Source organism: Dipteris shenzhenensis, chromosome 22 (genome assembly GCF_047967505.1).
Source record: "Dipteris shenzhenensis isolate YYH24624 ecotype China chromosome 22, Dip_SZ_1.0, whole genome shotgun sequence".
Taxonomy (NCBI): Eukaryota; Viridiplantae; Streptophyta; class Polypodiopsida; order Gleicheniales; family Dipteridaceae; genus Dipteris; species Dipteris shenzhenensis.
This window is the reverse complement of record NC_141617.1, coordinates 53,126,111-53,141,170: the sequence shown is the minus strand read 5'-3', so window position 1 is coordinate 53,141,170 and position 15,060 is coordinate 53,126,111. Positions and strand designations below refer to the sequence as shown.

The window sequence follows — 15,060 nt, the reverse complement described above, 5'->3', positions numbered from 1 at the left end:
GTTCATGGCATATGTGCATAGATTATCGCGCCTTGAATAAGATTACAAGCAAGAATCTATTCCCCATTCAAAGAATTGATGATATCTTGGATCAGTTGGAGGCATCAACTGTTTTCAGTCGCATAGATTTGAAGAGTGGGTATCACCAAATACGCAATCGATTGGAGGACGTGTCCTCAAATAGCTTTTAGAACCTCCTTTGGGTTATATGAGTTCTTAGTGATGCCATTTGGGCTTCCAAATGCTCCTGCCACCTTTATTGAATGATGGCTAGAATCTTTCGTGAGCACAGATCCTTTGTGGATTCCGTCTTTGATGATATTATAGTATACTCATGGGATGAGGCAGAGCACAAGAAGCATTTGGCCATAGTGTTTGTAGAACTCAGAAACCATAGGCTGGTCATTAATGCCAAGAAAAGTGAATTCTTTATGCCTGTGATTCACTTTCTGGGACACATTGTCTCCAAGGATGGAGTGCATATGGATCCTACTAAGATGGAAGCAATCCGCACTTAGCCACATCTAAGAAATTTGCATGATGTATGGAGCTTTTTGGGTTTATGCTCGTACTATAGATGCTTTGTACGTGATTTTGCTGGGATTGCTTCACCCCTTTATGCATTGTAGAAGAAGGGAATGCCTTTTAGATGGGCTGAAGACGAAATTGCAGCATTTGTAATGCTAAAAGAAAATCGTACTTTGGATCCAGTGTTGATCTTGCCAGATCTTCGAAAAGCTTTTGCTGGCCTTCAAGGTGCCACCATCTACGGGAGGGGGTTGTTTCTACTCGAGGGCAGCTCGAGCACTTGACCTTTTGGTAGGAGTTGTGGAGAGCCCTTGTTGAGAAGGGAGTAGATATTGTCATTCTCGTGGAGCATGTATTTTCAGTCGTGAACATTTAGAGACGTAGAGGACTTTTTCCCAAAAGAGCCTCGAATATTTGGTCCTTGAGAGTAGGACGTAGAGCGAGGGGTTTGCATCTCAGTGGGGAAGGCCCTAGCCATGGAGGTGTTTGATCAGAGTGAGCTTATAGACGGATGCACAGTGTAGGTGGGATTGAAGATGCTGGCTCGTAACTCCATCCATGCAAAGTCTCGAAGTCTATATTCCTTGTCAAACTTTTCAGAGTATCTTTTAGATGTTTACATTTTTGTACTAAAATTGCTACACTTCTAAGGAGTCCCGAACCTGTGATATCAAACGACTCTGACAAATCAGCCTTTGTTGATGCCACAAGTGTAGCGTTGTTTCCACTTATGAGTATATTGTGAATATACAAAATCACAAGCACCAAATTAACACTTTTTCTCGAAAACTCTTTCTTAATTCTTTTTTTTAAAAGAGTGCTAGTCTATTCTTGCATAAGAGGCTTTTGCTACTTGTTTTATGCCATATAGAGCCTTCTTGAATATGCACACAAGCTGCCCTTGCCCTTTGTCTATAGAGCCTTTTGGCTGGTCAGCGAGCTTCAATTCCATATAAGCCTTAAAAAAATGCATCCAACAAGAAGATGGGCCAGCTTTTGTGTCTTGCAATTGAACACATTATAACAAATAATGTTTAGTTGAAGAGTAGTCAATGCCCTCAATCCACTTCGTCCTTGTGCCACCGGCCTTGCCTTGAACTTGTGAACATTGCCTGTAGAGGCCTTATCGATCCTTTAGATCCATTTAGTGCCAATGACATATTTTTGATATTTTTGGTATGGTAACTTGCACAATTTCCAAGTGTTGTTAGTTATTTTGAAATTATAGTTTGACTCCATGGCTTCCTTTGATTAGTTGCTATTGATGGTTTCCTTGAATGATCGAGGCTATGCCTATCATCTTGCATCTCTTTCACAAGTGCTACAAAACTCGGGCAACAACGTAGTACAATGTGCATCTGAATTTAAATTGTCTTTGACTTGACCTCATTTAGATGGCATGAAAGTGGCATATTCATTGCTTCTCGGGTATTCGATACCATATGGCCCTTGAAGCTTTGTATCTCCCAATGTCAATACAAAGATGGCTAGAAGAAACTCCGTTGTGCGCATGCACGAATGCACACATGCACGTGCACACATACATATTTTTATTTAAGCCATTATTTAAATTGTTGAAAAGGCAGTGATAGAGTAAGAAAATCCCTCATAGTAAGGCATCATGAACTATGAAAGTTAAAAACAGTTCACAAACACATCAAAATCAGCAAATTGCAAGAAATCATGTAGGGATTGCAGCAAAGAGCTTAAAGTAAGAGAAAGTGCGGAGATTTCCATCCCCCAAAAGAGCCAGAGTCGGATGCAGAGAAAGTGCGGAGATTTCCATTCCCCAAAAGAGCCCGAGTCGGATGTAGCGAAAGGGTCAAGAGAGCCTAGAATCCAATTGAATGAAAAAGTTTGTGTTGCTCACAAAGAGAATACAAATCACGAAGATGTCTCACACACTCATGTATAAGACCTTAAATAGGCAAATGGAGAAGTCCACTTGTCCTTCAATAAGCATACCACCTCCAAGGGTTTCACATGCAAGGAGGTACTTACAATTGCTTGCTAGATAGCGCCGGGATGTGTCACAAGCCTAGGACATGATAAGAACCTTAGACACCTCCTCCATTTAGGTACTCATAGACCCAATGTCGTATTGGATGCTATGATCAACAACTAATTCTCAATGCTCTCTTTGATCAAGCATCCATACCATGCAGGGTGTGCTTGACCAAGGAACCACTAAGTACTCACTAGGAACTTGTTTGATCGCAAAGAAATGTAGCATCACATAGTTTAGAATATACTTTCAGAATAAGCGAGGAATGCTTCATGGTTGGATGAGGTATCTGTATGATTAACCTTCTCATCTCGTTGCTTCTTGCGGCACTCCTTAATTACATGTCCAGGTCGTTTGCTATAGTAGCAAATATATGGCTTTTCCACAAGGAGAGCGTGCTCATTTGGACGTTTATTTTCTTCATCCTTTGAAGAGGTTGTATCTTTCTCTTTTTCCTTTTCATTCTCCTTCTTGAAGCAAGTCGTGTCTCCTCCAAGATGAGAGCGGTAGCAACATCAATAAGTGTTAAGGTAGATTGATTTGCTAAGGTAGACACACATGCTCCATGAGTCTGAGACATATTGGCAAGAAGAACACTTACAACTTCCTCATCACTTAATGTCACCTCAGCACCAGCAAGGTGATCCACCAAGGCTCGGAGATTTCGGGCACTTTCACACTTTGATTCATTTCGAGGCGATATAAGCTCTTTCATAGAAACAATCGAGAAGCGGCATTTACTTAACCAAATACATATCGGAGATGTTCCCAAGCTTCATGTGAAGAACTTGCCGAAGCTACTTGATCTATTTGAGAATTAGCCAATGCAGAGATAAGAAAGGCAAGTGCCTCCATGTCCATGGTCACCCAGCTTGCCAAGTCTGCTGGTCGACTAGCAAATTGCTTCTTATCGGCTTTGGATACTATTCCCCACGTCTCTCTCGATTAGACCCATCTTCATCTTGACGGACCAAGTGTGATACTTAGTTCTGTCAAGCTGATCTTTCTTATCAAAGTATTTTCCTTCGGGAGCCATGAGCCTCGCCGGTTGATCACTAAGACTACGATTGCTCACAAAGTCTTCAATTAGGAGACTGATTTTTAGAATAATAGGAGAAATTCACGTATCCCTTGTAAAGAAATGCTCACAAAGAAATAAAAGATATTTTGTAAATGACCTTGAGAACAATGATAAGAGGCTCAGTCAACTTTTTCAGTTGATGTCACAATTAGAACCTTGGAGAGAGGAAGAGATTAGAAGGTCAATGTGGCAAGTATGTTATACATTTAGAGATAAGGTCTCCATAGCCATGTGTCACGCATACAAAGGGTTCCCAAAACCTTAGCAAACAAAAGAAGAATGAGTTTTACAAACAACAAGGTCTTTTGCAAGTACGCCGTTTTGGATAGAAACAAAGGTAGTCGAATGTGTTTATCTGCATATCAGATCCAGGAGTCTTTCTCGTGAACTGCTTGCAATAGAAACCTATAGCCGGATGATACTCAGCAGCAAAACAATGACGAAATCTAAGCGATTAACAATATCTCCCAAGACGTTCTCATTAACCCACCACCTTTGCTCTGTTGCTTCCGGCTCTTTGTTTCATGCTATGTTCTTGCGCCTGCTATGACGCTAATTACTAGAAACAGGTTGGGCAATTATCACCGAGACACAGAGGAACCAATCAAAAAAACTGCCAACAATGAGAGCCCTTCAATTGTTGAAAATAGATTGAGTTGATGAAGGCCTCTGGAATATTGTGGTTCACAGAGAGTTTGCAGCTACTCTCCTGTGAGAACCTTCTTGGCTGAGAAAAGCAGTATAAACTCCAGGAGAGATGCAACCGGCAGTACAAAATGCCCATGAAATAGAGCCTTTAGGCATAGTAGAGCCGTTTTGGCCGGGATTTGAAGGCTTCTCTTCACTTCTGTTGTCCCACAAACAACAACAAGACACATTACACCTTAAGGCGACTTCTCTTCTTTAATAAAGCTAGAGCCTAAGAGAATAAAGACTAGAGCCTTCACACAAGGACTTGCTGTGTGCTGATGAAGTTACTGCCTGAGAAAATGTACAGCTTGAAACTCTAAAAAGGAACATCGATGAATGATAGGATAGTGCTCCAGCCTGTACAGACGCACAACCCAATAGAGGACAGACTCCCTCTCTTCCAGTATAGCATTGACGCGCTGTTCTTTCCTCTCTTGTCACACGAGGTCAACCAGATCATCCGCGAGAATCTTTTCAAGCTACACACATTCCGGACCTGGTTGGGACCGAGCAAGCTTCCAGTGAAGCTCAGCTTCTATAGGGATCATTGTTCACACATCACAGAGGAGGATTTCATTGACCCACCAGGATATACGCAGATCCACTTACCCCACTCACTGAGGATCTCTACTGGGCAGTTTCGGGTCTCTTCACATAGAGTGCGCATTGAGAGTGGCAGGGCAAAGGGTCTACATGAGGAGAGGCACACATGCACATTATGTGACACACAGGAGGTCGAGTTGGAGGAGCATTTCATTTTCAGGTGCCCAGTTTACTATGAGATTTGAGGACACTTCTACTGTCTCTTCAGAGATAGTTCTAGGGTGCTGTCCTAGTTTCTCTCCTATCTAGACTAGAGATGCTTGGCGGCTTGCATCCATGAGGTAGTCAAGCCCCCCGAGCGTTTACTTCAATCACGGTAGAGACAGGAGCAGACCTCCTCCTTTGTAGATCTTTCTCAGAGCTTGATCACGGAGTTCTTCTAGCCAGAGCAGGTGTACCCCCATACTAAGAGGCCTTGACATGATCGGGATCCAGAGCTAGCGACACAACAACTCAGACAGAGGATTGACACACTTGAGGATATCCCCTCTCTGTTTAGAGTCTGAGCTCGATCGACATGGGTCATTGCAGCCTTTGTAAGACGTAGAGCTATGACCAGGAGACGACACAAGACCATGCCCATGAGTAGCCGATAACACTCTATCGTCGATTTCATGCTCCCACTGTCTCATCCATCTGGATGAACTGATGATGGTGATGATGAGGATGATGATGATATTGATGTGTAGTCGATCACTCTGACATGACTATGTAGTACTTAGGACTAGCTTTTTGCATTCGGCATTGGTGTGGATGCTCGTTTAGTAGCTCCACCCTCACAATTTTTTTGTATGAGGATTCTCACAGTCTCATAGACCCATCGGTCTTCCGAGGCTTTAATAAACTTTCTTTCTTTCTCTCTCTCTCTCTCTGTCTCTCTCTCTCTCTCTCTCACACACACACACACACACACACATACATTTTTTTTTTGTGAAATCTTTGATTGATTATATTATATGAGTAGCAACCTCAAAAAAAAGGTGCTACAATTACATCAACTGAAAATTTCAGTATATGCCAAAAAGACCTCATAATCTATGCAGTGGGTCTGCAAGCAATCAAAGAAAGATTGCTGCAAAGAACGCCTAAAAAAGCCAAACAGAGAGAAAGTAGGATCAACAAAGACTTTACAATTCCTATATGTCCATAAAGTCCATAGTGCCCAGTAGTGAACCCAAACGAAGAAAAGATAAAACTCCGGTCTGGATGGGTGAAACCCAAATAGCCAGAAGAACTTCCCAAACGGAACAGATGGGAATCTCGCTCGTAGGTGCTGTCAAAGTAGATCAAAAAACTCACAAGAGCACGGACAATGCTAAAACAAGTGAGGCACAGTCTCCGAAGAAGCAGAACATCTATGGCAAAGTGCAGGAGCAATGTGTCGATGAGCTAATAGCTGTCCAGATGGAAACACTGCCAAAAGAACTCGCCAAAAGAAAACCTGTTGCCGAAGCGGTACTTTATAGGCCCAAAGTTCCTGTAATCTTTTCCTCCACCACTTGGCTAGGTGATGCATTTGCCAAACAGAATCACCTCTCTCTGAAACCCAAGGTTGAGGCAAAAGGATTTTATACAATGCAGGTACAATAATCTGAGATAGCCTCAAAGGACGAGAAGAGGACCCTGGAGAAGTCAAAGTCCAATCTTCCAGTCGGTCCTGGAGTTCCAAAGGAGGAATCTTGGGAGAACAAATGTGATGCATTGAAAGCAGTCTGAGACTTTTTCTGCCATGTTTGGATCGCCAGAAGAGTTTCATAAAGACAGACATGAAAGATGTAAGATCTGCCTTAGTGAACATAATCAATGGCAAGTAAAATTGAATATTATGCCACAAGGATGGACTGCACTACTCGAAGACGAACGTGCAAAGGCCAGGTTACCAGTTTCCAATACTCAAGCTTTTTTCGAAGCTTAGCCAAAACCCAATCAGTTTGTTGTCGGCGAGTGAGTTCCCACCCTAAAGGGTAACCAAGATGACGAACAAACTGAGTGGATGGAATGATATCCCCGGGCCATACTAGACTATGCCAATCTTTGGAATGCAAAGGGAGCAGCTTAGACTTCTGAAAATTAACATGAAGACCAGCTGCCAAACCATAAACAGAGAGGGCCTGCATCAAGGCACCAAGATCATGGGGCGTATTCTTTGGGGTAAAGAAGGAATCATCAGCATAAGCTTGAGCAACCATGCTGCGATTAGCATCCAATTCCAAGCCATGAAGTGATCCTGTAGCCACAAGATGATCAATAATTGTAGCATAGGATGAGTAGCAATGGCATAGAGTAAAGCACTGAGAGGGCATCCCTGGTGGACCGAACAACGAAGAGTCCACTCATCAGAGATATCCCCAGAAATAATGCAAGCCTCATTGCTATTTCTGTAAAGCCAGTAAATAACCTGCTGCATTTTTTGTCCTCTCTCTCACACACGCACGCACGCACGCGTGCGCGCACACACGCACGCGCGCGCGTGTGCACTGACGCTCGCATTTTGTGGTGAGAACTTTGAGGACTTTATATTACAAGAGAGCCAACCTAGAAACAAATAAGCTAAAAGTATACATCAAGAGAAAATCTCCATATAAGACCAATATGCATCATGATCTATGCATCAAGTTTATTTTGCTGCCATTGAGCTCTTACAGGCATGTTTCTTTGAAGGAGCAAATAGAGGGGTACTGTTGTGGATTGCCTAGTGAGCTATGTGATTATTGCATTAAAACCAAGGTGGGTTCTATGACTCAATTAATTGAGAATGCAAGGACATCATATGCACGGATGCAGGAGAAGAATTGGGGTTTTATGGACAGCAAGAAAGAAGACAGGAAACGGGCTGCCAAACATCAAGACAAGGACATCAAATCTGAAAATAAAAATTATGGCAAACGATCGTTTCAAAAGGGAGGAAAAGCCCAATTCAAAGCTGGTCAAAGGCGTGGACAGCCTAATAAACAGCCACGTACCAAGTTATCTGATGAAGAGAAAAAGTCACTCATGGAGCAAAACAAATGTTTTATATGCAAAGGAGAGGGACATCACTCTTATGATTGCCCATCCAAGAAAAGAGACAGGTCAGATGATGACAAGAATGGTGATAAACAGGTTGATCGGAAGGGCAAAAGGCCTAAACCTTCCGTAGGACTTCTTCTAGATGTGATTGGGAGTTTGCCACATGCAAATGATGAAGAGGAAATGAAAAAGACTGAGATGTGCAAAGCATGGGGAAAAATCAGAAATCAGAATTGTTTGTTTTTTTTTAATTCTGGATTTAACTTCTGATATGGCAGGAAGGATTGGTATCAAGCCCGAGGAAATGGGGCCAGCCGGCATGTGTGATATGGCCAACCTTGAACTCAACACTCCTGTCACTCCTATCATTGGCAAGTGGAGGATGCATATCTAGGGATATCAGGATGTAGAGGACTTCTACATTATGCCTTCGCCAGAGTGTGATGCTTTGCTTGGGATGCCTTAGATGTACATGGTAGGGGCTGATGTGCAGATGAGAAACAAGAAGATTTCTTTAACTCATAGAGGCAAAAATCATGTACTTGATGTAAAGTTTAAAGGACAGTCCATTCCTGTAGTTTCAGCTTCTTGTATTTTCAATGTAATAAGGCGTCATATTTTGGCGTACTTGATTTTTGTCAAAGAGGACAGCCAACCAGTTCAGGAAGGCTCTACTCTTTCTGCTTTAGATAGAGAAAGGGCTGCTTTTATTTCAGATTTTCAGGATTGTTTCTCAAATGCACTTCCTCAAGAATTACCTCCCAAGAGGCCCGAGGATCATCAAATCGATATAATTCCAGGAAGCTCACCGCCTAATATACCTCCCTATCGTGTCAGTAAGGCACAACAGGAAGAGATAATGTCACAAGTGAAGGAACTCTTGGAAAAGGAATTAATACAGCCAAGTAATTCTCCTTACTGTTCCCCTGTGTTGCTTGTGCAAAAGAAGGATAGCAGTTGGAGAATGTGTATTGATTATAGGGCTTTGAATAAAGTCACAATTAAGAACCGTTTTCCAAGTCCACGCATGGATGATATATTGGATTGGTTGGAAGGTTCCTCAATGTTGAGTCGTATTGACCTTAAAAGTGGATACCATCAGATAAGGATACGGCCTGAAGATGTCTATAAGACTGCCTTTCGTACTTCATTTGGCTTATATGAGTTCCTTATGATGCCTTTTGGTTTGGCTAATGCACCTATCACTTCAATAGAATGATGGACATAATTTTTAGAGCACACAAAAAGTTTGTGGGCACTTTCTTCGATGACATCATTGTGTTCTCTAAAAATGAGCAGGAGCACAGGAAACACCTCACTGTGTTCTCTAAAAATGAGTAGTGTAAGAAAAGAAGTCACATAGCATAGCCTTGCTACAAGAGGGCTTATGATGCAAAGATGCGAAGGCATGTGTGGTTGAAGAGATGTTGATGACATGTTCTTGCAGGCTTCGTGGTGTTGAGGAATCTCTGGATGACGGAGATTACACCTTTTAAAGTTTCAAATGATTTCCAGTTTCTTGTGCCTGGCCGCCCCTGTGGGGGTGGTCGAACTTTTTGCTGGCCTTGCCCTGTGTGGCTGGTCTGATTTCATATTTTGGAGCTGAAATGATTTCCAGTTTCTTGTGCCTGGCCAGCCTTGCGGGGGTGGTCGAATTTTTTGCTGGCCTTGCCCTGTGTGGCTGGTCCGATTTCATATTTTGGAGCTGGGCCCTGTGGGTAGCTGAGGTGCTTTTGTTTTTATTTGGCGGTTTGTGGGTAGCTCAGCAGCGGCATGTTTTGTCCCCTACTCGGCTTAAGTGGGGGATTGTTAGGAACTTAGCCATCGTTTGGGAACCTAGGTAGGTTTAAAGTGGCCATGCATATGCAATATGGCAGTGTGAGTGCATACAGGGTCAAGTCCAATAAAACTCGAGGTGCGCATTTCAAGCATGATGCTGTTATTGTAGCAAGGCAGTTCTTCTCAGTTGTGAGTGTGTGGGTTTATATCTAGTGTTCTTCAATGAGAGTCGTTGCTGCTGCAACTGTGTCAGTCATGGTTTTATCCTAACTTGCATACCAGTCCAGAGCTACAATCTTGCAAGTAGACAAATCACCTCCCACGAGATCTACAGAGTTCAAGGACATGTATAATGGAAGGGCCCTACCTATTGGAAATCGGAACTAAATTCTAACACAGTCTTTGTTACTCCCTTTCTCGAAATGTATTTGAACTGGACAAACAACAGACTCGGAAAATCGAGAAGAAAACACCCAAAATATTACATAACTTTGAGCTCACCGGTACCGGGCTTGCTGCTTGTGTACATATCTTGCTGACAGAAGCTTTTACAATAAAGCTTATACTATATGCTATACTCATGACCACCTAAACAACCCAATTTAATTTTAATTATAGCCCTTTTGCTGCTGCTGTGGCTCTCTCTCTCTCAAAAAAAAAAACAGATATTAGGGGATTCAAATCGCTCTTTTGAGAACGTTACGAAAATGATCTCTTCTGTGGCATTAGTGGATTTTGATATTTATTTCTGGAAAATTTTATTCTGAGATTGAGACAGGTGATATTGCAATATTTTCATAATCTTCATTACATTGCTTTAGTATTGCTTTCATCTCAGAGAGAATGTAGTGAATTTGGATTAACGTTCTGTGTTGAATGCTCGCCTTTTGCCAATTACAGTTATCTTTGTTCATTCGGCCTTTTAAAGAAGGAATTAAAAAATCCCGCTTTCCGTTATCTTGTCTGCAAGAATGTCAATCAACATCTTCCCTTAAAGCAAGATCGTGGTGCATGTTTTGGGGTATTTTTGCTGCTAAACAAAAAAATATTTAAAATTTGTACGATTGGATATCTTCTAGTTGTAAAAGGTATATTTTTGATGTTAAAGTATAGTTGTGGTGTTCTGCTTTTTTTTAAATCCTCTGATCACATGATTTGTTTTTGGTTCCATCTCTTCTCCACAGGGTGAATGGGTCCCTGTTGTAGTAGATGACTGGATTCCTTGTGAAGCCAAGGGCAAGCCGGCATTTGCCACCAGCAGGAAAGGGAACGAGCTGTGGGTCTCAATTCTTGAAAAAGCCTATGCAAAGCTGCATGGTTCTTATGAGGCATTGGAAGGGGGACTTGTCCAGGATGCCCTGGTGGATCTAACGGGTGGTGCAGGAGAGGAGATTGATATGAAGAGTTCCCAGGCCCAAATTGACTTGGCAAGTGGAAGGCTGTGGTCACAGTTGTTAAGCTTCAAGCAAGAGGGTTTCCTTCTTGGAGCGGGCAGTCCATCAGGCTCTGATGCCCACGTGTCTTCTAGTGGCATTGTGCAGGGGCATGCATACTCTGTTTTGCAGGTGATGTTGGGATAATTTTCTGTTTGAGATGCTCTTTTGTATGGACCTCAATGTTATCTGTACTTTTGATACTCAATTTACTTTTGATACTCAATTCTGCATGTCTATCAATAACTGCAGGTGAAGGAAGTAGATGGTCATAAGCTTGTCCAAGTACGAAACCCTTGGGCAAATGAGGTTGAGTGGAATGGGCCGTGGTCTGACCTGTCATCCGAATGGAGTGATCGCATGAAGCATAAGCTAAAGTATATTCCTCAGGTATACGTCCTTTGGCGTTTCTATGGTTAGTAGATAGCTTCAGGCTCAATATCAAAATTAAGCTGACAGTATACTTCACAGGCCCAAGATGGTGTGTTTTGGATGTCATGGGAGGATTTTCAGCTCCACTTCTGCTCTATTTATGTGTGCCGTATATATCCTCCGGAGATGCGGTATTCTATTCGAGGCCAGTGGCGTAGTCACACAGCAGGTGGCTGCCAGGATTATTACAGTTGGCATCATAATCCCCAGTTTCGTTTGAAAGCTATCGGAGTAGATTCACGGCATCCTATTCATGTCTTTGTGACTCTGACTCAGGTATATTCTCCCATAAAATCTCTATATCCGGGTTTGAATGGATATTGTTTGGCTATGATGGCAATGCTTTTTAACGATGATGACGAGGACAATTGAGATTCAGAGAAATTTAAAAAGATGTTGAAATGGGCACTCCGTTGACTTCTTGAGTGGTTTTCTTGATGAACTTCAGGGGGTGCACTTTTCCACCCGCAAGCGCTCTGGTTTTGGAAACTATCAGTCCAGTGGTGATTCATCAAAGTACTTCATTGGTATGCGGATTTTGCAAACTCGCGGAAATCGTGCAAAATACAATATCTTTCTGCACGAGTCAGTGGGGGGAACTGACTATGTCAATTCAAGGGAGATTGCATTTGAGATGGTTTTGGACCCAGATCCAAGGGGATATACTATTGTGCCCAGCACGTTGCACCCAGGAGAAGAGGCACCATTTGTGTTGTCAGTGTTCACAAAAGCATCCATTATACTGGAGCCTCTGTAGTTTCTGGATGTGAACTTCCCCATGCTGAGGATAAGCTTCAAATAGCATTTTGGAGCTCTGTGTTACCATCCTTGGGGTGTTGACTTGTTCGATGTTTGGATGTCGCCGCATGAATGAGTGAACGGAAAACAAAGGGAAAAAACACGGTATGATTCATGTTCTAACTGGTTGCCCTGTAGTATTTTCCTCTTCATGGCTTTCAAAATAGCTGTTTTAATGCTGAATTCAAAATAGGATGTTTATGCAGCTTCTGCGGTTCATGTGAAGATTGAACACATGGTTCACAAGCTGGTGGTTTGCAAAGATTTTAAGGTAGGATTGCAGAAGTAAATCTTGAAACATCACAGCACAGCTGAAAAACATTCCCTTCACTCTGTAGCTGTCCTTGCAGTAATTCTTAAATTCAGCTGTGCGGCAGTAGGCACTGATTTACGTTATGCCTTTCAAAATGTACTTTATATTGACTACAGTATTATGTTGTAATGCAGTCGTTCCAGTGTTATGAACACTGACAGAGTGTCAGGGGTTCGTCCAATCTGAGCTGCCTTGGCCACTGAAATCGTGTCAGGGGTTTGTGCAGCAGGTGCAGGAGATGTAGGCTTTGATAATAGAAAAGGTATGATGAGAGCCCATGAGCATCCTGCCTTGGATTTAGACTGTAGCTTGAAAAATTATAGCTGTCTGCTGTTGATAAATATGCTCGCACTTGGGCTGCTAGGAAGGTTTCTTGCTAGTGATGTTTCTTACATTTGAATTTGTGCAACAAAGAGCAATCGAACCCCTCACCCCCTTGCCTTCTATCACTGCAAGTGCTGCCCTCCCTTTATTTTATTGGGGACTCTCTCTGACCTTTTTTACCCAAAGTGTATAAAGCTTTGCACTGAACAGTTTTGCTTTACTAGAGGGGCTAAACTGATAATGTATTCAACTACAGTGATTATTTGTTCAATAACAGCATAGGGATATACAAAGCTACATTTCCTTCTGGGCTTGCTTGCACGAGAGTAGCTTCTTGGGAAGAGGCGATTGAAGTCTTGGCACACTGGTCGGGCTTATTGGTGATCATTTATCGAGGAAAGGTGTGACATCATCATGAGTAATGATAAACCTCATCTTTTGGGCTGCAGTGGCAGGAGGCATTAGTCATTGTGATGACCAGCAGACGGTTATGCCTTTCGTGATAAAGGTCTTTGATGCAGCTTGTTGTGAGTCATGGAAATTTTGATACTATGATTGTCACTTGTATCCATCCATTGAATGATTGTTATCAGTATATGAAACACATTTGTGGTTTACTGTAGTAATGCTGTCTTGGTAATTACCTTCTGAAGCGATAATTGATTGTATGAACTCTTCTGTACTTGGTGATTATTGAACATAACTAATCAATCTTCTTTGGCTGTTATTCCACACAGCTTGCCTGCTTTGGTTTCATATGCACTGTTCAGGAGGTGTCTGGCAGGGACTAAAATGTGGGTACTGAGTTTCCAAATTTGGATTAGTTTGTTTGGTATTTACTGTGTGTCTTGAGGTATATCCTGACATGCTGTCTGCTGTCCTGACATGCTGTCTGCTGTCATATGGTTAGTAGTTGCAGGCTTGCAAGATGATCAGTTCATATTTGCTTGAAATCATTCTGGATAGACTGATGGATGATGACCCATATTTTGTGAAAAGATGGAGCAAAATTCTCGAAACAGTTGGCAACAGGACCGAGGCTTAATAATGGTGGGTTAGATAAAATGAAAGCAGCAACCAAAAAAGGGTTTCAGATATGTACTGTGTGATTTTCAGTTGCATCCCAAATTGTAACTTGATATTTTGATTGTCTGTGCAGATGCAGAGGTGTGTATATTTTACACTCGTGGAGTTCCTCACTTAAACTTCTAAGCTCCAAGCTGTTCCTGCAGGAGTTGGTCTGACATTCCAATATTTTCGAGGCTTGGGAGTTAGGTGATTAACCCTCTCCAATATTATCGGAGTGATCTTAGATGTTGCACTATGTTTTGGTTGATCCATTGTCTACGTCTGTCACTGGCAAGGAGATGGGTGGTAGTTGTATTATATCCATTATCGTTGCATAATAAATCTCCAGGAGTGCTGCTGGTCCAGCCAAGCAAAGTTAGCTGAGCCTTTTAATAATTTAAGTTAGACATGTCATACATTGACAATGTGCCTGCAGATGTGTTTGGATGTGGTGAGTAAGAGCTTTTCAAAGCAGACCTTGCCACAAGCCTATGGAATCAGCATTGATGTTTTAAATAAAACCTTTTTGAGCATACGCACATGGATGCTTTGCCACCAATGAAGGCAGTAAGAAAAAGGTGTCTTAAGCTGCTGTGATGGCACTTTAATTCTGATTCATTTTTTTGCTATGAAGTCAAGTCAACATACAAAAAGGTAACTTTCAAGCAAATTTTTATATCATATAAGTATACACACTTTGTAAGTTACTTTAGCCCTTAGTCTTGTGTTATGATAGGCATGCACAAGGATGCTGAAGTGTCAGCCTAAGTATGTCTCCTTTACTATCGCAAAGCACCAAGGTGCAAGACCTTCCCATTCAACAATCAAAATGTAGAAATAAAAAGTATGGATGTCCACCTCCATTGTATTTTGCACTACCTAATTTTCTTGATGACTTATGTAAAATGACATTTTGGCGTTGATGCCCACTTCAAAGTCTTAATTAGTTTAACACAAACAATTGCACTCTAGGCATGGGCATGGGCCCGAAAGTATA

The 15,060-nt window shown here is 42.1% G+C and overlaps 1 protein-coding gene across 1 annotated transcript in view; it reads left to right on the top strand.

Moving 5' to 3' along the window:
- Nucleotides 1-14,681, top strand: part of DEK1 (calpain-type cysteine protease family) — an 86,086-nt gene extending 71,405 nt beyond the window's left edge. Inside the window, exons 27-36 of the mRNA XM_087393623.1 lie at nt 10,880-11,260; nt 11,381-11,518; nt 11,600-11,836; nt 12,009-12,463; nt 12,565-12,629; nt 12,806-12,933; nt 13,273-13,482; nt 13,733-13,789; nt 13,906-14,045; nt 14,155-14,681. Coding sequence (XP_087249749.1) covers nt 10,880-11,260; nt 11,381-11,518; nt 11,600-11,836; nt 12,009-12,317 — 1,065 coding nt within the window. The 3' untranslated portion in view covers nt 12,318-12,463; nt 12,565-12,629; nt 12,806-12,933; ... (2 more) ...; nt 13,906-14,045; nt 14,155-14,681. The remainder of the gene's footprint in view (nt 1-10,879; nt 11,261-11,380; nt 11,519-11,599; nt 11,837-12,008; nt 12,464-12,564; nt 12,630-12,805; nt 12,934-13,272; nt 13,483-13,732; nt 13,790-13,905; nt 14,046-14,154) is intronic.
- The last annotated feature ends 379 nt before the right edge of the window (nt 14,682-15,060 follow it).